Source organism: Perca fluviatilis, chromosome 21, assembly GCF_010015445.1.
Source record: "Perca fluviatilis chromosome 21, GENO_Pfluv_1.0, whole genome shotgun sequence".
Lineage (NCBI taxonomy): Eukaryota > Metazoa > Chordata > Actinopteri > Perciformes > Percidae > Perca > Perca fluviatilis.
In genome coordinates this window covers 16,228,648-16,253,604 of record NC_053132.1, presented here as the reverse complement: position 1 = coordinate 16,253,604, position 24,957 = coordinate 16,228,648, and the positions used below count along the sequence as shown (strand labels likewise).

General features: G+C 40.6%; 1 protein-coding gene across 2 annotated transcripts; it reads left to right on the top strand.

Annotated features, from left to right (window-relative positions):
• Nucleotides 1-348: 348 nt before the first annotated feature.
• Nucleotides 349-24,347, top strand: erbb2 (erb-b2 receptor tyrosine kinase 2). 2 transcript variants are annotated; one of them, XM_039789119.1, is made up of 27 exons: nt 349-643; nt 8,556-8,707; nt 8,917-9,097; nt 9,332-9,472; nt 9,674-9,739; nt 9,847-9,962; nt 10,073-10,214; nt 10,664-10,792; nt 12,627-12,768; nt 13,253-13,326; nt 13,567-13,657; nt 15,780-15,982; nt 16,165-16,294; nt 17,319-17,409; nt 18,035-18,189; nt 18,272-18,319; nt 18,422-18,560; nt 18,813-18,935; nt 19,028-19,126; nt 19,278-19,463; nt 19,704-19,859; nt 19,958-20,033; nt 20,638-20,784; nt 20,897-20,994; nt 21,260-21,436; nt 21,539-21,926; nt 22,021-24,347. In XM_039789119.1, the coding sequence occupies exons 1-27, from the start codon at nt 571-573 to the stop codon at nt 22,386-22,388; spliced, it is 3,891 nt and encodes a 1,296-aa protein (XP_039645053.1). In that variant the 5' UTR covers nt 349-570; the 3' UTR covers nt 22,389-24,347. The 2 variants fall into 2 exon arrangements, with proteins under 2 accessions (XP_039645053.1, XP_039645054.1); XM_039789120.1 differs by having other exon boundaries at nt 351-643; nt 21,542-21,926.
• The last annotated feature ends 610 nt before the right edge of the window (nt 24,348-24,957 follow it).

The window sequence follows — 24,957 nt, the reverse complement described above, 5'->3', positions numbered from 1 at the left end:
AAACAATTCACTCAGATTTGACGAGAGCACAGACAAACGTTTCCTCTTTAGCAGATGAATGTGAAAACAGCCTTCTAGTGTAGCCTATGCCTACATAGCCTACATCATTCTACACAGTGACGCTTAAACAACCGTACGAGGAAAACACAGTTTTTTGTGGATTGGGACTTTAAAGTTAACGGGTAAAAAATAATAAACATACAGATGCTGTATTCTTACTGAAGGAGTAACAACTAGGATGAAATGTACAAGTGTTTTGCAGAAAGTTAGAGCAGCACTGCCCTGCTGATAACTCCGTTTGAAGAAAGGGCGGGCTGAGTCAAGCTGCCACTCCCCGCTCAGGCCTTCACGGGAGCGCGCCTCTGCTCCTGCGCGCTGTCACGCTTTACTACCAACAGGCACGGAATTCCAGGGAGGAAGTCACTGAGATTGGGAAACGAACAACAACTCCAAAGGTGCCAGAAAAAAATATCTGGAGACGAGAAGAAGTAAGAATACGGCAATTCATCATTGGAAACAGTAGAAACATCTAATTTTGGAATATGGACTAGAGGCGCCGGGTCGCAGCAGATGGAGGCGGCGAGAAGTTTGGTGTTTGTCGGGGCCGTGCTGCTCGCAGTGACGGGCACGTTGGGCAGAGAAGGTGGGTAACTTCCAGAGCCTTTTCTCGCCTTGAATGGCTCCGCTGGTATCTAAATAGACTCTCTTTCTAAATGGAATATAAAAGTAGAGTATGTGGGTTGTATTTGGGTAAATGTGCGAGGTTCAGCTCGTCCCAAAGAGGGTAATATTTCTAGCTAGGACCACATTCCTCCGCGAGCCCTCGTCCTCTCTCAGTCACTGCTGAGGCTCGTGGGACTTATGTAGCGCTGATTACGAGCAAAATCACACCTGTCACAAAATAGCCTTAAACCAGATTTACTGTTTGGACTAAAACTCGCATGTAGCAACTTTTGTTGCACAAATAAACAATGTTAGAACATAATAGTAGTTGTAGCAGTTAAACAGGTGAGAAATATGAGAACCTGCTTTGCAACTTGGACACAGAGAGCGACTTTGACTGATTGGTGCTTGCAGGCGGACGTTAGGCTGGTTTGCTCTACGCGTAAACAAAAACAAACCAACAATAACAAACAGGGCTTTGTGTGGCTAGGATCATGACGATGTCAATTATTCACTTCTGGCTCTAAAGAGGACATTGTCTGATAGAGGGCCACTTGTCACACTTGGAGCTTGAGTGCATGCCAGTAAAACAAGAGCTAACTGAAAGTGCAAACAAGTGCATATTTGGAAGATAGTGCTACATTGTCTCCGTTTTCTTTTAAATATAGGCTATATCTATATGATAATTAGGGCTGGGATGATATGATCTTGTCCCGATTCGATTCTTTCACAATACATGGGTGCCGATTTGATTTGTATTGCAATTTTCATTTATTGCGATTCTAGAAGTAGCCTATTGTTATTCTAAAGTATTGAGTATTCCGAAGTATTCTTTTCCTTTTTTAACAAAAACAAAAGTTGGAATGAATAAATAAATTATTGGTAAACAAATAAATAAAAAATATGGATTTTAGGGAAAAGAATCGATTTTGAAAATCATCGCCAAAAAAATCATGAAACATACAATTTGCTATTATTTTTCCCACCTCATAATGAAAGTGCTTAGCAAAAGAACATCAATAATGTATTTGCATGTAGGATCTCCTCTCCTTTTAGAAGAATGTTGCATTTTCAACTTTATTTTTATTTTCAGTTGAGTAGTCCATCTACAGAAATCCATTAGGCATTGAAAGTTATTTTCGAGCAAAAATGAATATTGTTTTAGGTTTGGACTGTAAGACAAAATAAAAACTCAGGACTCAAAAGAGAAAAAAACTATTTGAATATTTTTTCTGTTTTCTGACGTTTTATAGGCCAAATAGTTAGTTCACTCAACCCTGAATACATGGTTATTTGCAGTTTTAGTTTGTGGTCGTGGTTGCATAGGCCTCTATATTGATCGAGATTTATTTTTAGTGGAATCAGACATCAATAAGCCAGGTCAGATGATTTTAAAAGCATTTAATATATCACAAGCTAGTGGCAAACATATTGACATCAATAATTCTGAGAATTCCTTCCAATGCGGTCTTTATTGACACGTACATGACAGCTTTTAATCGACATGCCCTTGTGAGAAAATAGGCCAGTGCGTGATACCTTAAAATATCACCACGTTTTAATGTTAGATGAAGTCATCTTTACTTCTCAAATGACTAATATGAGTACAAAATATGGCAGTGAAGCTTCTTTGTCTTTTATTAGCTGCTATCCCCACCACCACTACACACAAACAAAGCCAATGTTCACAGATGAAGTGATTTCCAAATACAACTGCATTGTTGGTGGGAACAGGTTGGTGCACTTCACTCCAGTGTTGATCTCTAAAGCATCAGTTAAGCGTGAGCACTGTGATTGGTCCAAAAGGGCTGAGTTTAGCAACACATCATGCACAAGTCTTACTTTCAGTTATCAAATATTGTTTTGTACACACACACACACACACACACACACACACACACACACACACACACACACACACACACACACACACACACACACACACACAGTGTTTGGTGTTTTAAGCCACCAATGTGGCACCAATTGACATTGGGGGCTTAAAACACCATCCACACACACACACACACACACACACACACACACACACACACACACACACACACACACACACACACACGGCCAAGTGTATGATTCCAAAGGTCAGCAGTTGTGTTCAATGTTTTTCTTTCAGTCAAATGAATTATTTCCACAACCTGCTACTGTGTAAGAACATTTTGTGTTTGTTTGTGTGTTCGGTGGCCTCAGTAGCCACAGAGTTCATGTTCTTGTCACACTCCAGTGCACCCATTGAGCGAAACTCACTGTATGAAGTGATTAAGTCCTACTGAATTGCCCTCAGTGGCAGGTTAGCTCAGCCGGCCGTGACTCACTAGGCTAGGCTACGTGTTAGTGATCTAACTCACTCTGAGTCTGAGCTGAGGAAGTAGCCATCAGTGGGCCTCGAGTCGTGAGCCCTCAGAGGAAACTTTCTTGTGTGCTTTTCTAGGGTTTGAGTTACACACCTGAGGGAAATCTTTACAAAGAAATCACAGTTTTAAAATAAATCCCAGCAGCCTTGATAGGAGTAAACTATTTTTCTATACAAAATAGTCTTGATCATGTTAATTTTCATCAGCTGCGAAAGTTTCTACTCAGGTTCTGTGTTATGGAGGAAAATATTGTTGGTTGTGTTTACATCCTCATCATTGACACTTTCTGGTAGTTGGAATTGGGCAATACTTCATAAATAGAAAGGTCCTGGTGGTTTAAGCGGTTTAAGATGCTGGCCATGTAATTGCAATGTAACCGATATGAGTCCAGCTGGGGTTGTCAGTTGGTTGCAGTGATCATTTCAGTTCAGTATAGTCCTCAATCCTTTCAGTAGAAATACTGATTAAAATAATAATACAGAGCTATTGTGGTACTTTAGTCAGTTGGCACCACTTTTTAATAAGGCATCCTTTATTTACTGTTATTAGTTGTTACTAAGAGCTTTATTTATGATTAATAAATAATTTAGTTATGTGTTATAGATCACTTTAGAAACATTAATAACTTTTGGGTTGCCGCCAGGTTGTGAACTCATCCTTCTGGAATCATAAAGGGTCATGAGTTTCTCACCATTAATAACAATTGATAATAATAATCCTTAAATATGTTATAAAACCAATGAAGGTGTCTGCAGCAGAGGGGAGTTTGCCAGAAGGTAAGTGGTAAATGATCCAATGAATGGGTATTTTGTTAAAGACTGGTGCCATATCATTGATACCAGTGTTACCAGTCTGTTGTAGAATAAGAACTAAAGCAAATGCTTACAAAAATCTTGTACAAAATTCCACCTTAAACATATTTGAAAATCTATTATATTACACTGGAGTTCATCGTAATGCTGAAATAAGGTAGTTGTGATTGGTATCGGACGCTTTCTTCTTTTTATTCCCTTTGAAATAAAGTGTATTTAAATGCAGCTGCAGATGCTTTCACACTAGTAAATAGGGGTTCACGATTAAGAAAATGTCATTTGATTCAATATTGATTTTTAGCCTCAAGATTCGATTCAAAATCGATTTTTGATTCAAAAATGATTCTCCATTTAAAAAAACCCCGATTCACAGTATGTAAATGTAGTTAATTTTCCCTTGTGATTACAGTAGACCTACAATAAATAAAAAAAAGAATCGATTTTGAATCGGTAGAGCTTGAATCGCAATTCGAATATGAATCGATTTTTTTGCACACCCCTACTAGTAAATGTGTAAAAACAAAAAAAGAAGTGCAGTAGGGATCCTGTTCTGCTTGTCTGTTGAGCAATACCTGTTTTTTCTTCCTCAGCAGTAGAGTGAAATGGAAGAAAGAATGTGTTCAGGGAGGTTGGGAGAAATGTGAAGTTTATGCAAGACACGCTAGGATTAGCATTGTCTTAGAATCAGGACTGACACGTTAAATCTGAGGGATAATAAGCCAATAGAGAAAGTCCTGTTGGATCAGCTTGTTCTGTTTATGTTGTGCTTTGAAGGGGATCCATTAGAGGAGAGTTTCTGGATTCTGTCAACTGTTCTGTTGTGTCACACCGCAGGCTTTTCCACTATGGTTCAGTCAAACTCCTGGACTAGCATCGCTGCCACGGTGTTTCAGTCACTTACTGTACACACAGTGGTAAACACACGCACACTCCCTGTGCTAACTGGCACGTTGCCACACACAGGTGTGGCTTCAAGCTGGCTTTCAGCTTGCAGACAGTCCCAAGCAGCACACTGGTGCAAGACGGTCAGTTTAAAGTTGCCCAATCCTCTCTTGTAGGAAGCCAGATTAAGATCAAATCACAGATCAAGTCACTATTAATTCTTACAAAATACAGTCTGTCGTGACAAAAATAGTACTGTCTGCAACATTACTGGGAAAAAGCCTTGAAACAGTAAATCTTATGTTGCACTCTGAATGCACCAAAAGTGACAGAAATAGTTAAATAGTATAAATGACAAAAGAGAGCTAGAGAGAGAAATTCAAACCCAGCTTACTTTCTCACCTCCGCACAGATGGCCAATCACTGTGCACACTTCAGAAAGTTACATTAAATGCATCAATAGGATCCAACCAAAGTGCTTGTCGAAAGCACCCCCTCCCCCCACACTTTTCGGACATCAGGATTGTGGGAGCTGCGTCTGACAATTTCTGCAACTTTCCAAAACTGTCAATCTGACAATCACACCTACTTCACGCCAGGATTATTAGCCAGCTGTGCGATGGTAAGAAAGGTTTGAACTTCCTTTTTAAGTTTTCAGTTTTCAGTCTATACACAACTACCTCTGCCACTTTTTTGTGTGTCTTCCAGGAGAGACTGTCAGAAACTGTACACTGTTAGCAACATATTTAAACATTTATAGTTCTTTCCTCTCTCTATGATAGCAAGCTTTTCACCCAGCCTATGCGTGGTTGTCTGGAACAACTTTATACACATTTGCCTTCAGATGAGGCCAGACAACATGTACAAGCTACTTTGTTTGTTTCATGTTCCTGTGATGCTTTAAAACCTGCCTCTGCATTTACGTCAGAACACTGAATAAGATCACAATGAATGCTCTGTTCTAAGTGCAAAGAAATGGGCACTGATTTTAGAAATTAACAGAACTGTTAAAAGCTTGCATGTCAGAAGCCTAACTAAACACAGAAGGACTTGACTGTAATCAAGTAAATGATCAAAATGTGGACAAAAAGCAGGACAGTAGACATTTTCTCTCATTCTTTCTCTTGTTAACCACAAACACACCTGACCAGTGGAAGTTTCCAGAGCCAAGTTGCTACAATACGCTGTGCAGAAGCCATTGCTAACGTGTGTGTGTGTGTGTGTGTGTGTGTGTGTGTGTGTGTGTGTGTGTGTGTGTGTGTGTGTGTGTGTGTGTGTGTGTGTGTGTGTGTGTGTGTGTGTGTGTGTGTGTGTGTGTGTGTGTGTTAGTGTCGGTGGTGATTAGTGTTATGTGTGTGTGTGTTGTGACCTTTTTGTCACAGAGATCGTCTTGTGACCTGGAGGGTTACAGGTTGCTGACGTGTCTTTGAACAAGACACTGAACTACAACCTGGTTTCTCTTGATCCCCCATCACTGGTGAAATACATACATGTATGTCATCTTTTAGAAATGCAAGACACACATTCCTGCGAAATTACACTTTACAGAGTCCAGAGAGTTTGGTAACAACCAGGAATAAATGAATGGAGGCTCTCAGAGCAGGTAATAAAAATATGTAGTGAGTGATTTTAAAAAGAGGATGGCAGGGATAGTAATATGACAGTGGGCAGATGGAGCAAAGCAAGTGATAAAAGAGGGAGTATTTTAGGCCACAGGGAGGGGGGGGTGGGCAGCTCCTCACAAGGCCACGCATGCACATACAGCCGTTGCTGAGAGACTTTTGGAGAGCAAACAATGAGGGAATAAAAGTAGAGGAAGCTGAGAACTGGCTTTACACACACTTTTTAGAAATGGAAAATCTGCTCTGTTGTGCTTTCTGTTACGGCACATTTACCTAATCCCTAAAGCTGGAGTTTGTGTGGTAGTTTGTGCAAATCCCAGAGTTTCAGGGAGTCTGGTTTTGTTTCTGTTTAGATATTCTGTCTTATTTAAAATGATTTAAATGCTGCAGGATAAAAGCACGACTCCCCTCTTGGCCTGACATGTAAAACTATTTTCCATGATGACATCACTTAAGGAGGCAGTGATTAGTCATTTGATTTGATATTTGACACAAGCTGTAACGACTGGATGCGTATTTTTGGATGCCGCTCTATCAATCATAGACCCATTTGCTGCAGTAGCTGTTAGATTATAATGTGGACCTTATTGACACTTTATGACTCAATACTTCTTAGCTGAGTTGCAGGAACTGTAATATAACTTCACGCACATACATGATAAGAGCATGCCTTGAACACATATGTCCCGAACTTGGAACCCAGTGTATCATGAAAATCACCCTTCTCCTGCCTGCCAGTACTTCCTGTTTCTCCGATGATGTATATGAGTCCACCCAGCCGTCTTTTCTAAAAAGAGGGACAGAGATAGCACAGGGGGGCTTCAATGAGGAAAAGTGGGTTGACTATTGAAGGGCAGTTGGAGGGGAGCCAGAGGAAGTCATTTATAACCTCAGCAGTGGAGGGACTGTCCACTGTGTGACTGCCTACTAAAGCATGGGAGCTATGTGTGTGTTAGAGCCCCCATGAATTGTAGTGCTGTATGACCCTGAATGTATGCTGTGTGTGACCCACTGTGGGGAATCTGTGCTCTCTACTGCCAGTGGAAATTATATCATATAGAGACAAGACAGAGGCAGCACATATGGTTTGAATTTCAGAGTACCCATTCAAGGCCACTTGTAAACAGTTAGAGTACACAGTCAAAATATGTGGAGTCCAAGTCCTTACAGTGATCATTATTTGGAGTTTCCACATATAATACTTGTAACTACCTGTAGCATGTAACTATGATTGTGCATTTAAAAGTCTGTCTAGAAATTGCTATCTTTCAGAGGTTACACTTACAGTATGTAATCAACAGGGCCTGTTCTGTATATATCACTTATATATCACTATTTTAGGGCTCCAAATAATGATTATTTTCATTCTCATTTCATTATTCTAATTAATGAACTAATTGTTTGGTCTATGAAATGTTAGGGAAAAAAGGAAGAAGGTCCCTTTCCTCAGATTTCTCCAAGGTGACATCTTTAAATTATTTATTTATTTATTAATTGTTTATTCAAATAATTTGTCAATGCACTGAACAGAGTAAACAACATGAGGTGTTCAGTATTCAGCACTTTAACAGGAATGTGAGTTTATAGTTAAAATTACACACTCTGTTTTTAAGTGGCCTCTGTGTTGTGAATTTAAATGTATTTGAAAGACATCAAATCAATATTTAATATAAACGTATTTCATTATTATGCATTCACTGAGTATCATTTGTACTGTTTCTATTGGAGTTCATATAAGGTTAATTTAATGCACATTATGCTGCTAAACTATTTGGATTTCTTCAATCTAGACAGGGTGCTGAGGCCCTGATGTAGTTCAATGATTAGAGTGAGAAATACTGTAGCTTTTTCTTCATTTGAGTATTTGAATTTGATCGTTCAGATGTTAAACTTTGACCACCTTTTGTTGTACTACTCCTTAAAGCAGTATTTTGAGGCCTTAAAGGTGCTTTTATTTTTTTTTTATTTTTTTTTTTTTGTCAAAAGTAGTTCTGGCAATTGCATTTTAGGCAACATTCACAGTATTATTGGGGTAGACTTTTGTGTCCTTTTGTGTTTTTAATTAATTAATTATTTTTAATATAATGTTTGCTTTCCAAATGATTTTGAATGACAATAAAACCGCATTAATGTTGAGCAATGAAAACGGTTTTAATAGTATTTTACATGCAGGATGAAGTTGGGGTCACATGTTATCTGTGTTGCAGTGTGCCTGGGTACAGACATGAAGCTGGACCTGCCCTCCAGCCTGGAAAATCACTACGAGACCCTCAGGCTGCTCTACACTGGCTGCCAGGTTGTCCACGGCAACCTGGAGATTACCCATCTACATGGAAACCCTGACCTCTCCTTCCTTCAGGTATATACAGTGTTTTTTCTGTAATAATGGCTGTATAAAATGACACAAAAGAAGCATATTTGTTAGTTACAAAACTAATAAGATGGATAAATAAAGATAAAATAAGTATTCAGATGATTAGCTGAGTTAGCTCCAATCTTTTTAGTCAGTCCACCTGTATTTGTTTCCACAACAGACCTTTTGTTTTCTCTTCACCTCTTCTTCTTTAGGGGATCGTGGAGGTACAGGGCTATGTACTTGTAGGTCATGTGTCAGTGAGTCTCTTGCCGTTGGACAACCTTCGAATCATAAGAGGCAGCCAGCTGTACAACTCCAGCTACGCCCTGGCTGTGCTGGATAACACTCTGGGCGGACAGGGGCTTAGGACGCTCCGGCTCCGTAGCCTCACAGGTCAGATAATAGTATAGTAGAGCTCAGAGTTGATACCCAAACCTGGTATGACCTGACTGGGCTGGGGTTGGGGCTTTATGTTTGAGTTTTTTTGACTCATTCTTTTTATCAATATCTTCAACTTTAAAACTGTTAAGAGAAATCAAACATGTTAAAATATATTAGGCTTAAGCCTCTGTTATCTACTATAACAGTAAGTTTATGAGCTCCTCTAACGTATCATCTCCCCTGCAGAGATCCTGTTGGGTGGGGTGTATATTTGGGGGAACCCCCAGCTGTGCTTCCCAGACCCCCAGAACATAATTTGGAGGGACACTTTGGACGAGCAGAACATCCACAACCGGCTGCACAAACTGCAGCTTCGGGCTCCTAAATGTGAGCAACTGATTGAAATATTGAACATCCCACAGGATAGTACAGGAAGAGAAATGTCACTTGTTTAATAGAACTATCAGTTCTGATGAAGTATGATGATGTACAGTCCCACAGAGCCATTAGTTTAGCATTAGACTCTTGTTAAATTGTGGGATAAGTTCTTACCTCTCCCCTTGTGTTGTTGTGTTTTGTCTGGCACAGGTCCAAGTTGTTCCTCTGTATGTGGGAAAAGCTGCTGGGGAGAAACTGCACAGGACTGCCAGACCTGTGAGTTAACATGTTGTGCAGAGTATGACTGTTTGGCTTTTACTGGATAAAGTCTAGAGCAGGTGAAGTACAGCTGAAAATTGTCACTTTTTTATCTTTGTCCAAAGTGACCCGTATTGAATGTGCGTCTGGCTGTCAGCGGTGTAAAGGTCCCCTTCCCAATGACTGCTGTCACCTGCAGTGCGCTGCTGGATGCACAGGACCCAAAGACTCAGACTGTCTGGTAAAAAACACACATAACTGATATTTGTTGTCTTCACTGTAATCTCATCTCATCTCACAGTCTTATGTCATTTCTGGAGTAACGTATTTCCTCATTCCTCTTCTCTCCAGGCTTGCCGCCACTTCAACGATAGCGGTGTGTGTAAGGAGAACTGTCCTCCACCGACTATCTACGACCCCTCCACCTATCAGACCAAACCCAACCCAAACAAGAAGTTCAACTTTGGAGCCACCTGCGTCAAGACATGTCCTTGTGAGAACTTATTTTGAACCGACCTTGTTTATCCATAAAAGCTACAAAAAAGTGCTCAGCTGGTGGCCACTGTGCAGCTCCACTGGTGCACCTGATGATTAAGTGTCTCGCTGTAGGGCGCCTTGATGTGATAGTAGATGCTGAGGAGGGAAGGAGGAGAAAATATTATTCATTCGGTTTCCTTGCCAAGATTAAAACACACACACACACACACACACACACACACACACACACACACACACACACACACACACACACACACACACACACACACACACACACACACACACACACACACACACACACACTCACACACACAGATCCATTGTTACGATCAGCTTCCTGTACTCTTAACGCTTTAGGCTACCAGCTTTCCATTTCATCATACCTAATTCATTTTCTTTTTGCTGCAAAGACGCCCTTTGAACACTTTGTCTCCCTGTCTGTAGATAACTATCTGGCTATGGAAGTGGCTTGTACTTTGGTTTGTCCCAGAGCCAACCAGGAAGTTGTCGTCTCCCACCCTGACGGAAACGAAATGCAGAAATGTGAAAAGTGTGAAGGAGACTGTCCCAAAGGTGAGAATCATTGTGTCCTTCTGAGGACATTTGCATTTAACCACAATACATTGTTTACATGTACAGTACTTACTGACCACTTTATTAGGTTCTACTGAACACCTACTTCCAGCAGGATAGTCACATTTGCATGTCACAAAGAACACTTATCAAACTGGTTCCACAAATACGACCATAAGTACAGTCACTAGATCTCAGTCCCATAGAGCACCTTTTGGATGTGGTGGAAAAGGGAGATTCACATTATAGATGCGCAACTGACAAACTTGCAGCAACTGTGTGATGCTATCAGACCAGCATCTAGAATGTTTCCAGCACCTTGTTGAATCCATGCCACGAACAATGCAGACCATTCTGGAGGCAAAGGGGGGGTCCTACCCAGTATTGAAAAAGGTGTACCTAATATAAGTGGCCACTGAGTGTAAACAGTAGCTATCCAAAAGTTCAACAGTTTCACACTACGTGGCTCAAATGTTGCATAACTAATAATCTGGATTCATTTAATTTATGCATTCTACATGTGCATGACATGGTGCTTCAGTACAGGGGATTATGATTTGTGCTGCACACACTCATGTATTAATGCATCACATGCTGACTATGGTGCAAAGTAAATCAACCTGTTTCTGCAGTACCTTGTTTTTTTTTTTATTTTATTTTTTTTATTTTAAAGATTATTTTTTGGGGCTTTTCCCTTTTTAATAAGTAGTGACAGTGGATAGACAGGAAAGGGGGAGAGAGATGGGGGATGACACGCAGCAAAGGGCAGCAGGTCGGATTCAAACCTGCACCGCTGCAGGACTCAGCCAACATGGGGTGAACGCTCTTACTGGGTGAGCTAGAGGCCACCCCGCTGCAGTACCTTGTTGTTTGTCTTATGAATCAGGACATTTATATAACTTAGATAATATATAATTTGTTTTTCCTTCAGTTCAGGATTTTACTCAGTGGAGTTAACTGGATAACTCAGTACAATATACTGATTCTGCGATTTGCAAATTGCCCTAACACAACCTGAATATCAACACGTGGCTGCACAAGTAATAGTAAACAATCTGCACATCTATCAGCTATGCAATAAGAAACACAGCAACAGCAATATTATCAAGGTGATAATATATCTCTCTCAACACGGGCAAAACTTAATCCACATTGTAGCAGTACACTAATTGAAATATGAATAAACGTAGCTTAAACTTTTACACAGATAACGAGGCAGCAAAACCTATGACAGTTTAGCAAGCTGTAGAATAGTTTTAACTTACGTTCTGGGCTCCACACATGACTTCAACAAGTCTGAAAACTTTTAAAGGAATGATAAAGAAAAAAGTCAGTTTACAGCTGTTCTGTCCCCTTCTCCTGTCTGAGCGCGAGTGATTGGCAGGAGATCAAAGCGATGACTCTCGTCACTGATTGGTCAATCATCTCAGGACAGAGAGCAAGTGTTACTATGGCCTTTTTTACAAGGCTGATAAATGCCCTGAGCGCTGTCATCTCCTCCTCACGCCAGGATTCCAACTTCACGAAACGCACTGTCGGCTACGCAGTCCGCCCACGTGGAACACACGGTTTCCACACCGTGGTAATCCACCGTGATAATAATGATATTTTAAATGAAAACGGTAATTGTTATCATCAACATTTTTACCGTGGTTTACCGTTACACCGGTAATTGTTACATCCCTATTTCATTCTACACTGATGATATCCTGGCTTTTATGGAGGGTTGTTGATCATTGCTTTCCTGCTATATTATATATATTTAGTAAGTTCAGTTTAATGTGTAGATTTAAGATAAATTGGTTAAAATCCATTGTCATGGTTTGTATTGCAGTGTGTTATGGTCTGGGTATGGACAACCTCGGCGTCATGGACAACAATGGCATCATCATGGTAACATCTACTAACGTGGAGCAGTTCAACAAGTGTAAGAAGATTTTTGGTAGTCTGGCCTTCCTCCCTCAGAGCTTTGCAAGGTAAGAGACACAGGCCAAATATACAACATGCATACAGTTTTAGCTCACAACAGTACTTTAGAAATGACAAAATAAAGTAATTAACTGTGGAAGGTTCTTTGTGCAAGTCAATGGGAAAGTCACTGCCAAAGCCAAACCCTTTAGATTAATGTACTCAAATGTTCAAAGTTTTCTTCTCATTGTGATTTAAATGTAGCCTAATCTAATTTAAATGCAATAGAGACATATCTACATTCGAGTAAAGAGTAGAATTTATACACAGTAATATATACAATGTATATCAAACTAGTCCGCTGCCTCACCAGTCACTCTGTGGATGTCAAATAAAAGATGCCAAATTCCTGATAAATTATCTTGCATCGGCCAACTGTTCAAAAGTGTGAAATGTAAACACAAACCTGAGATAACCTGCACCACTGGATATTTTATCTCCAGTGAGATTTTTATCAATTTTATTTTTAAATATTATGCTGTCATTGTCCAGCGACCCTGTGAGCAACACATCGGGTCTGTCCCTCGAGCAGCTGAGTGCCTTCAAAAGACTGGAGGAGATTACAGGTACTGGACACTAAGGAGAACCCTGAGGAAGTGTTTGTTGAATCCTTTTTTTAAGATTTTAACAAGAAAGGAAAATCTGGCTATTCATTTTTTTTTAAACTGTATGTATTCAATGCAAATGTGATTTCCATAGTTCAATCAGATTTTCCATATAAAACCACAAAGAAGTCTGATACACAGAGCATACCATGTCTCCTCTATTAGAATGTTTTTAGCAAATACGTTTGATTTGCCTTGCAGGTTATTTGTACATCGATGCCTGGCCAGAAGAGTGGACTAACCTGAGTGTGTTTGAGAACCTGAAGGTGATCAGAGGCAGGATGCTCTACAAGTAAGACTTTTAAATTGCCTGTCTGTCTGTCTGACATGTCTCTTTCTTTTCTCAGCATTTCTCCATATTATTATTATTATTATTATTATTATAATAATAATAATAATAATAATAATAATAATAATAATAATAATAATAATACATTTTATTTATAGCTGCCTTTCGCGACACTCAAGGACACCTTACATGTACAAACAATAAAAGATAAAACGGATGCCCAACAATAAAACCAAAGACCAAGCATAAATACAAAGTAATAAACAACAACAGACTAATACAAGAAAAAAAAACTATAAAGTTACACTGAGTATGTCAGTTTGATGAGGTAGGTTTTAAGACACGGATTTGAATGTGGGAAGACAGTCAGTGTCACCGATGGCTTGTGGGAGTGCGTTCCAGAGACGGGGGGGGGGGGGGCCCATGGAAGACAGCCGTGCAGGAGGTGTGATGAGGAGCATGGAGGAGGAAGAGCGAAGAGTACAGGTGGGGGTGTAGTTGCGGAGGAGGTCAGAGAGGTAAGGAGGTGCCATGTTGTGGAGATCATTGAAAGGGAGGTGGAGAATCTTGTAGTCAATGCAGTGCTTGATAGGGAGCCAGTGCAGTTGTTGAAGGACAGGGGTGATGTGTTCGATGGATTCTGGTGATGATTTGAGAAGCTACATTCTGGACCAGTTGAAGTTTATGGAGGAGTTTGAGTGGGAGACCGGAGAGGAGAGAGCTTCAGTAATCTAAACGGGAGGTGACGAGAATGGCAGTGCTACGCGATGTGAGGGTCCGCCTCATTCAGTTCAAGATTATGCATCGCTTATTAATTGTTTAGAATTGGTCTGAAAGACACACCAAGTTGTTTAAAATGTAAGACAGAGGATGGCCAATTACTTCATGTCCTATGGTCCTGTGAGAAGGTCCAGGAATTTTGGAACGGGATACATGATAACCTATTTCGGATCGCCGGGACCCAGCATCCTTTCAGCCCAAGATTATTTGTTCTGGGTGATGGGTCAATCCTAAATGGGATGGATAAGCACATAAGAAGCTGGGGCCAGACAAGTTTGATGATAGCTAGACCGATTATTTTGTACTGTTAAGGATGACACCCAGAATCTTAACATAGGGGGGTGGGACTAACTAAGGAGTTGTCAACTGTAAGTGAGAAGTTGTTGAATTTAGCTAGAGTGGACTTGATGCCAATGAGGAGAAGTTTTTTTGCAGTTAAGTTTAAGGAAATTTTGATTGAGCCAGGATTTGATTTCTGCAGGCAGTCAGAGAGGGAAGATCAAAATATTAACCATATTGTCATAAAATCACCATTGTGATTTGACATTGTGTCTTTGTTTATGCTCTGCTTTTTAGACTATATGCCTCTGGTATAGTTGAGGCAGTTTGTTTCAGGGTTACAGAAGGGTAATTATTAGCCAGCACAACTGATTTAACATGCAGCACATGCCAACCAGGATAACAGTAAAAGTCTATGGGACGCTATTAGCTATCTAGTGTAACATGTTTAAACTAGGTCATAGTGACAAATGTGATATCTGCTCTTCTGTCACTGTTTTTACAACAAGGTCTGACATTATAGGCTGTTGTTGGGTAATTGGGTTGGATAACTTTGTTGTAATTAAAGTGTCTACCTTGCTGTCTTTCTTTCAGGTTTTCTTAACTGAAACACATTAACACCTACCGTAATTTTAACACTTGCTCACAAATACAGTTTGTCAAAATGTGTTGTGGAGAGAATCTCAGGTTACAGTTTGGTCGCTATTTGTTGTAATTTTACAAATAACCTTACCTTAGTGTTAAAAGGTGTTAAACCTGACCATAATAAATAGTAGGATATTGTACTGTACATGCATGTTTTTAAATGCACCCACAATTTTTGACCAAATTTGAAAGCAAAAGAGAATCACTGTTAGATCTGTCGAGGCTGGGGTTTAGTCATATTTGGTTTGATCTCTTCACAATACCAAAATGTATGAAATAATATTGGGATAAAGCATTCTGAGTGAGTTGTTTTGATTTGAATTTTTTAAAACTGAAACAAAAATCATTATAAATGTACAGACTGTATAAAATCACAGTAGATTTATGGTCACTTACAACTTCTCTCTCTCTATCTGTTCAGAGGTGTTTTTTCTCTGGCCATCCAGAATCTACACATCCGGTCGCTTGGGTTGCGTTCACTACGCAGCGTCAGTGGAGGTTTGGTCCTGTTGCACAACAATTCCCAGCTGTGCTACACCAGTTCACTCCCCTGGGATAGTCTCCTCCATCCCACCCAGGGACCCCACCGCATCGTCAGCAAGAACCAGGACGCCCAACTCTGTGGTGGGTAAACACACTAAGCAATGCCAAGGTCCAGTCAAGTTTCTGTGGGTTGCACTTTGATCAGGCACTTGTCACTTCATCCATGTTCAATATCTTGGCCAGATACAAGATTCAATTCCATTTATTGTTCCAACAGAAATCCAGTGTGCTTCATGTTCTGTTTACTCTGTATGTGTTTTCAGAGGAAGAGGGCCGTGTTTGTCACCCCCTGTGCGAGGGGGGCTGCTGGGGCCCGGGGCCTAGCCAGTGTGCATCCTGCAAGGCTTTCCAACGCGGTACTGAGTGCGTGGAGCAGTGTGACATCTATCAGGGGTAAGAACATTTGTGTTTGTGTAGGTGTGGCTGCACTAAATCAATAAAAACCCAAGTTATAATGTTCCAAATAACACAGTATCCAGGTATAAATAGTACAGGTTGACTGGATTGTCAGCCAGTGCCCTTAAGCAACTGTACATCAATGACAAATGAAATACATGGGACTCTGCACCCAATTTCTTTGAACAGTAACTGAACAGATTTTTCGTGTGATGCACATGTATGTAAGTGAAATGTTTACAAGATAACACAAGTAAATGAAATCAGTAGAGATCCATTTTGAAGTTGTTAGTATCAATTTCCCTGCAGTTTAAGTTAATGTATGCACACTTCACACAGTCCAAAATAAATATCCCACAGATGTTACACAAAGAAAACATGACTTTACATTTCATGTGTTTAAACCCTACCTAAATTATATTTGAATAATTGTACTTGTACAATGAAACAACTCTCAATCTGAAAATATGTTTGTTGCCCATGTTATTTGGATTTCAGGGCTGAGCGATATGGTTAAAGCCAAAATCACCATATTAATATTTGTCATCATATGGCAAATGTTGAAATACTGATATATGTTTATTTGTTTTCTTGCTAAGAGTTATATGAGAAAATTAATCACATTATATGATTACACACATAATCACTCATGCATGCATGCTAAATATGAAGCTACAGCCAGCAACTGGTAGGCTTAGCTTAGCATAAAGAGAAGAAAGCAAATAAATGTATTTTCCAAAATGTCAAACCATTGCTTTAACAGAAGAATATCACGATATGGTCCCAATAAGATTACACGTAAAGTTGTTCAAAAATTATATACATTGTTGTCCAGTCTTTTGTTGTTCAGAGAACAAGTTGTCATCTGGTGAGGCTAACATTGGCAGTTATTTGCAGCTGGGGCCCCCCTTTCTAAAAATGTATGTCCTTATGTGTCAGGTACTTTAGATAAAAGCATCCAACAAATGCCAGACTGTGTTATGGGACGTTGTGTTAAATCCCAGCTGTGCTTGTGTTGCAGGTCTATCCGTGAATACACAGATGGATCTTTGTGTGTTGCCTGTCACTCAGAGTGTCGATCTCTAAATGGCTCTGCCTCCTGTCATGGCCCGGTAAGATTATTACGTTGCTTACAGTCTTTGCATACCAAAAAAAAAAACTGAAAATGCCTCATCTACTCAACCATAAAGATTTTTGACATTAAAGGCTTATACATGTGGTTGATTCTGGACAAGACCTCCACACAAATGTGCAGTTGCACTTTAAATATTATCCAGATTGTGTTCAATCATTGCCAATGACAATATTGCTTTATTATTTACAAATTGACCGCGACTGTTCATTCATGCGATCCTGCAGAGGAAAAGGCAATTAAAGATGTTTCTTTACCATGGTTGTCCATTGCAGAACAGAGTAGCTGTTTAATAAGTTGATCTTCAATGGAACATAATACTTAAATAGTATGAAAATAAAATAAATTGTGATGAAATGACTTGAAATGAATGAATGAAATTTGTCTGTATTTTATATATTGTAAAATGTTTTTATTTTAAATTTATTTTTACAGTTTGTTGATTAAAAAATGACATGCCATCCCCTTGCTCTTTCACCACATGTCCAGCTGGTTTTTGCTGTAAAAACTACCAAATAAACTAAACAAATGGCGAAAAGATTCTAAATACAGTAATACAGCAAAATGTTTTATGTATTCACTGTTTTGTCTCTATGTGTCTTCAGGGTGCAGAGCATTGTTCAGAGTGTCGACACTTCCAGGACGCTGAGCTTTGTGTGGATCATTGTCCCAGCGGTGTGAAGGAGGATCAGCAAACTGTGTGGAAGTACAGCAACGCTACAGGACACTGTCTGCCCTGCAACACCAACTGCACGCTGTCGTGAGTGGACACACATTACAAACACACTCACACACACACACACAATTAGAATGATTTCAAACCCAGTGCTTATGTGTTTCAGCTGCACTGTGATGGATGAGAGAGGCTGCCCTATTGACACCAGGACAGGGTGAGCTGCTTCATCTTTTCAGATACTTAAATGATGTGGTGGATTCTCTCAGTCCTAGTTTTTAGGAACAGGAGCTGTGTTGAACTGTTTTTCTCTGTTTAGACCGGGTACAACCATCGCAGCAGCAGTGGGTGGGGTGGTGCTCTTCTTCATCCTGCTCGCTCTGCTGGTCTTCTACCTGAGGAGACAGAAGAAGCTCAGGAGGAAGGAGACAATGAGGAGGATCCTACAAGAACATGAGGTGGGCACGGAGCCCGATCATGGGTTACAAAGACTGAGGTTTTATCATTTAAGTTGTTTTATAGACCGAGGGGTTACAGCTTCGGTTGTGTAATGGTGAAACAGGTGGGAGTTTATTTGCTGGAAGTAAAATGCTGAACATAAATGAGACTTAATTGTTTTTAATTCAAAATCGGGGCAATATCTTAGGTTCCCCTAGGGTGTTGTAGTGTGTAATGAAGGAATCTGCTATCTGCCTACTTCATGTGTACAGCTCGTGGAGCCTTTGACACCCAGTGGCGCATCACCCAATCAAGCTCAGATGCGTATCCTGAAGGAGACTGAGTTGAAAAAACTCAGGGTGCTGGGTGCAGGGGCCTTTGGCACTGTTTACAAGGTGTGTATGTGAGCTAGATCTTTAACAGTACATTTATATTTAGCTTTAAGTCTTTGGTTAGTTTTTGAATGGTGGTGATTATTGTGTTTCAGGGCGTGTGGGCTCCTGATGGGGAAAATGTTAAAATACCAGTGGCCATCAAGGTGTTACGAGAGAACACCTCGCCAAAAGCCAATAAAGAGATCCTTGATGTGAGTAAAAACCAGATACACACACACACACACACACACACACACACACACACACACACACACACACACACACACACACACACACACACATAAACATTTATAGTTCACATAAATACCTAACCTCTCAACATATTTCCTCTGTCTTTCTTAGGAGGCCTATGTGATGGCAGGCGTGGCCAGCCCTTACGTTTGCCGGCTGCTGGGGATTTGTCTGACCTCCACGGTGCAGCTGGTCACTCAGCTGATGCCATACGGCTGCCTCCTTGACTACGTCAGGGAGAACAAGGACCGCATTGGCTCCCAGTTCCTCCTCAACTGGTGTGTCCAAATTGCCAAGGTATATGCAACGTAGAAACATGGTATCAACTTTTCATTTAGGTGCACTTACTTGTACTGCTGCTTGTAGTATTAGAAGTAAATGTGTATATCTGTCGTAGTAAAACAGCAGTGGCTGAATGTTGTTGTTGATTTCTTTATTGCCTTATTTTTCCTTTCAATTTTGATGTGTTATCAGCATTTGTGTGTGTGTGTGTGTGTGTGTGAACGTGTGTGTGTGTGAACGTGTGTGTGTGTGTAGGGGATGAGTTATCTGGAGGAAGTCCGGCTGGTCCACAGAGATTTGGCCGCCCGAAATGTTCTGGTCAAGAACCCGAACCATGTGAAGATCACTGACTTCGGTCTGGCCCGTCTGCTCGATATAGATGAGACTGAATATCATGCTGATGGAGGGAAGGTAGGACGGGGCTGTGACTGTAGGAGCATCTGCACTGGGGACATTTACAATTATTTATTTATTTATTCAAAACTGGCATTCTGTATCTGTGTTTCTAGGTGCCGATTAAATGGATGGCACTAGAGTCTATTCTGCACAGGAAGTTCACTCATCAGAGTGATGTCTGGAGCTACGGTCAGTATCACTCCGTGCTGGAAATGACCTTGAAGACATAATGGTAAAACAAACTGTAACCCTGTGTTGCTGTTTGATCGGGCTGCAAAGTGAAATTCTGAGTTTTTCTGATGTAGCATGACACTATAAGGTGTTCCTTTTTTATCAAGTAAAGTTTTAATGAAGTGGACAGTTTATTTTTCATAAACTCTCTTTCTTCATCAGTCCTTTTGGTGATAAAAAATCTAAATGGCAGGCACTTAATTTTGGAACAAAAGCAGTTTTATATTTATTTATTGTAATGCTTAAGAAAAGTAGTATTGAAGTTATAGGAATAGTTTATATTAAATCTAAAAAGTTGCATATGCAATTAATGTTTTCAAATTGCTGTAAATCCTCATTTTGAAAAAATCCTCTGATCAATAATATCATAATAAATGTTGGCTTAAATTGGTGTTTTGAACACTGACACACTGATTTTACGTAAAGCTTAATTTCATGCCAGTCATCTTTCCATGAGTCATTATTAAACGACAAATTTTTCAATTGTTGACTGTCATTTTGCTAGACATTTTTTTTATAAGAGTAAAAGTTGTGCTGTTGTAATCGTACATTTCCTTCTCAGGTGTGACGGTCTGGGAGCTGATGACGTTTGGTGCTAAACCCTACGACATGATCCCAGCGAGAGAAATCCCAGATGTTTTAGAGGGAGGAGAACGGCTTCCCCAGCCCCTCATCTGCACCATCGACGTCTACATGATCATGGTCAAATGTCAGTAGCAAATACTTATCATTATTAATTACTGCCCCTAACAGAGTTACATATTGGCAGTTAGTTTCGAAGATGATTAATTGGCATCTTGATTTTTATGTTTCGATGGCAGGTTGGATGATTGACCCAGAAAGCAGACCGAGGTTCAAAGATCTGGTGAATGATTTTAGCGCCATGGCCAGAGATCCACCTCGCTATGTAGTCATTCAGGTATGTGAACACGTGTTTCATGTCGCAAATGTTTTACTTTTTGTGACTGTTCTTGAAGTATGTTATCATATAATGCTCATTTCATGTACATTGTAGCATGTTATTTGTCTCAAGTGTTCATGTTTGCGGCAGTGTGGCTTTTTTTGGACTGTTTTTTCCTTGAAAAGAGATATATTATGTCTATTGGGGATTCAAAAAAAAGACATACTGTACTTATACGTTCTCACTCTGTTTTCCATCGTGTTGTTCTTCCTCTGTCTTGCAGAATGACGAGCAGATGAGCATGTCCAGCCCAGTGGACAGCCAGTTTTTCCGAATGCTTCTGGAGGAGGAAGGGAACAACATGAGGGAACTGCTGGATGCTGAGGAGTATCTGGTACCTCAGCCAAACCACTTCCCCAGGACTCAGGGAGACGGGGCATCCAGACACCAGTCATACAGGGTAACTTCTACTTAATTCACACAGCCATAAAGACCTGCAAACCTTTGAGTGGCTGAATTCACCTTCTTGTCTGTATTTCATTCATCTCTCCTCTCTGTCTAGCAGAGCAGAGATCAGGGCTTAGATGTTGAGCCCTCTGTCGCCGGCGGCCCTCGGAGCATGTACTCCTCCCTGAGCACTCTTGGCCGCAGCCAGTACCCTACCTTACCTTTAGGGGCCAGCACCTCCAACGGCGTATGGGTCCCTCAGTACCCAACTCTGGCTCGCAGCCCCTCGGCTGGGGGCCAATCTGACTCGGTCTTCCTGGACGGGACTCCAGACGAGCTGCCCCCAGGCAGCCCCGGACGCTACAGCAGAGACCCCACCTACTCCAACGGGAGCCAGGGCGACCTGGAGACAGACGGGCCAAACGGCTTTCATCCTTCTCATCACCTTAATCACTCACTGCCCAGACGGAGTCATGGGTATAATCATAATCATGTCTTGCCAGGTGAGTGAAAAAAAAAAAAAAAACATGAAAGGAAGTGTTGAATCCCTGCATGTTTTGTTCTGACTTTTCTTTCTTCCTCTCTCTATCTGTTTAGAGTACGTCAACCAGGAGATTCAGGATCTCAGGCCGGGGATCCCCGATCGGCCCAGCACGCTGCCTCGTAAAGGCTCCAGAGTAGACCGACGCCTCCCTAATGGCCTGAGCTCCGGTCATAGCGTAGAAAACCCAGGATACTTGGTCCCCGTAATTGTCGGGGCTGCCACCTCTCCAGCCTTTGACAACCCGTACTACCTGGACCTCGTGGCCAAAGCCAACGCTGTAGCCAGGGCTGCAGCCTTGGACGGCCCTGAGACACTGGAGAGAGACGGAGGAGTGCCCAGGCACGTGAATGGGTTTTTGACCTCCACGGCAGAGAATCCAGAGTATCTGGGACTAGCGGACACCTGGAGTGGATATACTTGAGGAGAGGGAATGGGAGTATTGTGATGAACTCAAGAGGAGTCACAGCTTGTGTTCTACTGAGGGAAACAAGAAACGAGAGAAAGGGAAGGTGAATATGTGTGAGACAGAAACAAGCTGGGTGTGTGATTTGATAGTGGGTCTATTACGTTCATGTGGAACTGAATCACCCGAATCCAAACTGGTGGACGTTGTCCGATGAAAGTCACCAAATCATGGAGCTGTGACACACCATGACTCAACACAATGTAGCATTATTCTGGTGTCTGTGGAATCATTCATATTTCTGCCTTCCCTGTCAGCAATCTGTGCTCTCTATGTGATTGTTAAGTGCCAAAAAAAAGAAGTTCACTCAGCTTCTGTATATAACTCCAGTACTTGATAAGCAAAGGAGTTCACATTGTCAAAAACCCAACATGGTACGAGAAGGGTCTAATTATCACAAAATTCAACATTCAACTGGATAAATGAATGCATATTATTTTTAAATGTTCATTTAATTTGTTTTAATGTCTGTGGTTGTTTATACTAATCGTGAAGCATTTTTTCATATTTCCTTCAGTTCCCTTATGCCATGTTATTCCATATGCTATCCAGCTAATTAGAGAAAAAACATAAAGAATACTTTGACATAGTGAGCTGGGATATGCATTGAAGGTGATGTTTAGTATTCTGGTCACTTTGTTTCTGACCTGATTGGGGGGGGGGGGGTCTTCAACACACTAAAAGCCATTTTGTTTAGGCCAGAGAAGGCCCAGCAGCCCATCTGGCCAGTAAACATGCTCCCTGAAAGAAAGGCTTCCTGTATGGAGAAGACAGAGGCATTGTGCCACACTGATGTATGTGGTTGTTAGTGTCTTGGCTGCCGCTACTTTGTGGTACGAGATACGAGGTGCTAGCAGACTTTTTACGCTGCAAATGCCTCTAAATTATGTTTTTGTTTTAAAGACAAAGTGTACTTTTCACTAAGTTAGAGACAACTTTTCAGGGATTTATGATTTTGCAAATAATTAGGGAAGATTGTGTGCATTTTGAATTGCGCACAATGCACTACATGGTATGATACTGCATACAGTATGTCCCCCAGGCTTGTGTTATCACAATGAGCCTTTTGGTTTTGGTGGCCTTTTCACTGTGCAAGAAAGCAGTGCAAGGTATTGGTGTGTATATTCCACAAGAAGTGAAGAAACTGCATGTATGTATACGAGTGTTGGCTGCCCTTTATGGAACAAAAAGCAGTTCAGCGGTTTTGTGCTTTTGTGTAAAAGTGAGCACAAGACACTGGAGCTGAATGTGAATCTGGGGATGAAAAAACATCGCTCTGCTTGGTTTGGATAATCAATGCATGACTCAAATTGCACTCCAAGAGAACACACTGGCATCCCAGTTAATAATCAACAGTATTTTTTTTTTTAAGAGTGCTTTTTTCATGCTAACTGGTGTTTGGGCTGGGGGAGGTCAAAACAGAGTCAATAGAGCCATTATCTGACCCTGTCCATGTTGGAAAGTCAGCGCTCGCCCAACTCGCACGTCCCGACTGATGTTGTCACAGCTTTGAAAAGAGAGAAAAAGGGTTTCCTTCCGCAGAGGTTTGGAGCTCGGCCGCAGAATGTTTGGGACTCAGAACCCTGAAACAAATGTTGAAACAATTGACTGGGTTGTTGAGATGTGTACACCCCTCCACAGCCCTCCTTCAACACATCAGTTTTACTCTGAAAGTCTTTTTGATGTTCTCATATGAGTTTTGAAGAGTTTTGTTCCAGAAAAAGGATCTCTAAAAATGAAACCTGATTTTGTATAACAATTTCTTACATAAAAATGACATGTTTTTATAAAAACATCAGATTTTATTTTATTACCCTCAGCTATCATATACTAACATTGTTTAGACTGTAATTATTATTGAGTGATAAGATTCACAGAACCGCTATTCCCCCCCCTTCCCCCCATATATATATATATATATATATATATATATATATATATATATATATATATATATATATATATATATATATATATACACACACACACACACAATACAGTGTTTTGGAATAAAACCCTTCACATGTATTGTTGTTGTCAGGTAAAGACCTCATATCTCCACATAAAAGAAAAAATAAGAAGAAAAAGCAGACTTTACATTGACTTAAATGTTTGTTTTGTTCTCACAAGAAGCATGCAACCCTTAAATTACCATTTTACCCAATATTATCCAATAGCACTATTCAATCCCTAAAACTTTCAAAGTTACATTTTAAAACATCAACCCAAATGTGTGAAAAACATTTGGGGGTGCTATTGGGCATTCTAAAAAAAGACATCGAAACATCACCTCTGCTGGAGATACAAGGTTTTCACAGGATCATAACAATGTTAAAGCACAGCTCCCAGATGTTCCCGCTTCCTTTTAAGAATGTGATCATTTTTCTAGATATTATGAGACCTTCTATACAATCACAGTAATGTACTGGTGTTCATACTGTAGTGTATTTTTGTAAAAAAATGTCATTAGATGTCTTATGTGGCTTACACATGACCCAGGGCTCTCACAGATGATCTACATGCTGTC

Coding starts and splice junctions, on each gene's coding strand:
- erbb2 (XM_039789119.1), top strand. CDS start 571: ATGGAGGCGGCGAGAAGTTTGGTGTTTGTCGGGGCCGTGCTGCTCGCA. Junction 18,190..18,271: donor AACACCAACTGCACGCTGTC/GTGAGTGGACAC, acceptor TATGTGTTTCAG/CTGCACTGTGATGGATGAGA. Junction 20,995..21,259: donor CTCGCTATGTAGTCATTCAG/GTATGTGAACAC, acceptor TCTGTCTTGCAG/AATGACGAGCAGATGAGCAT.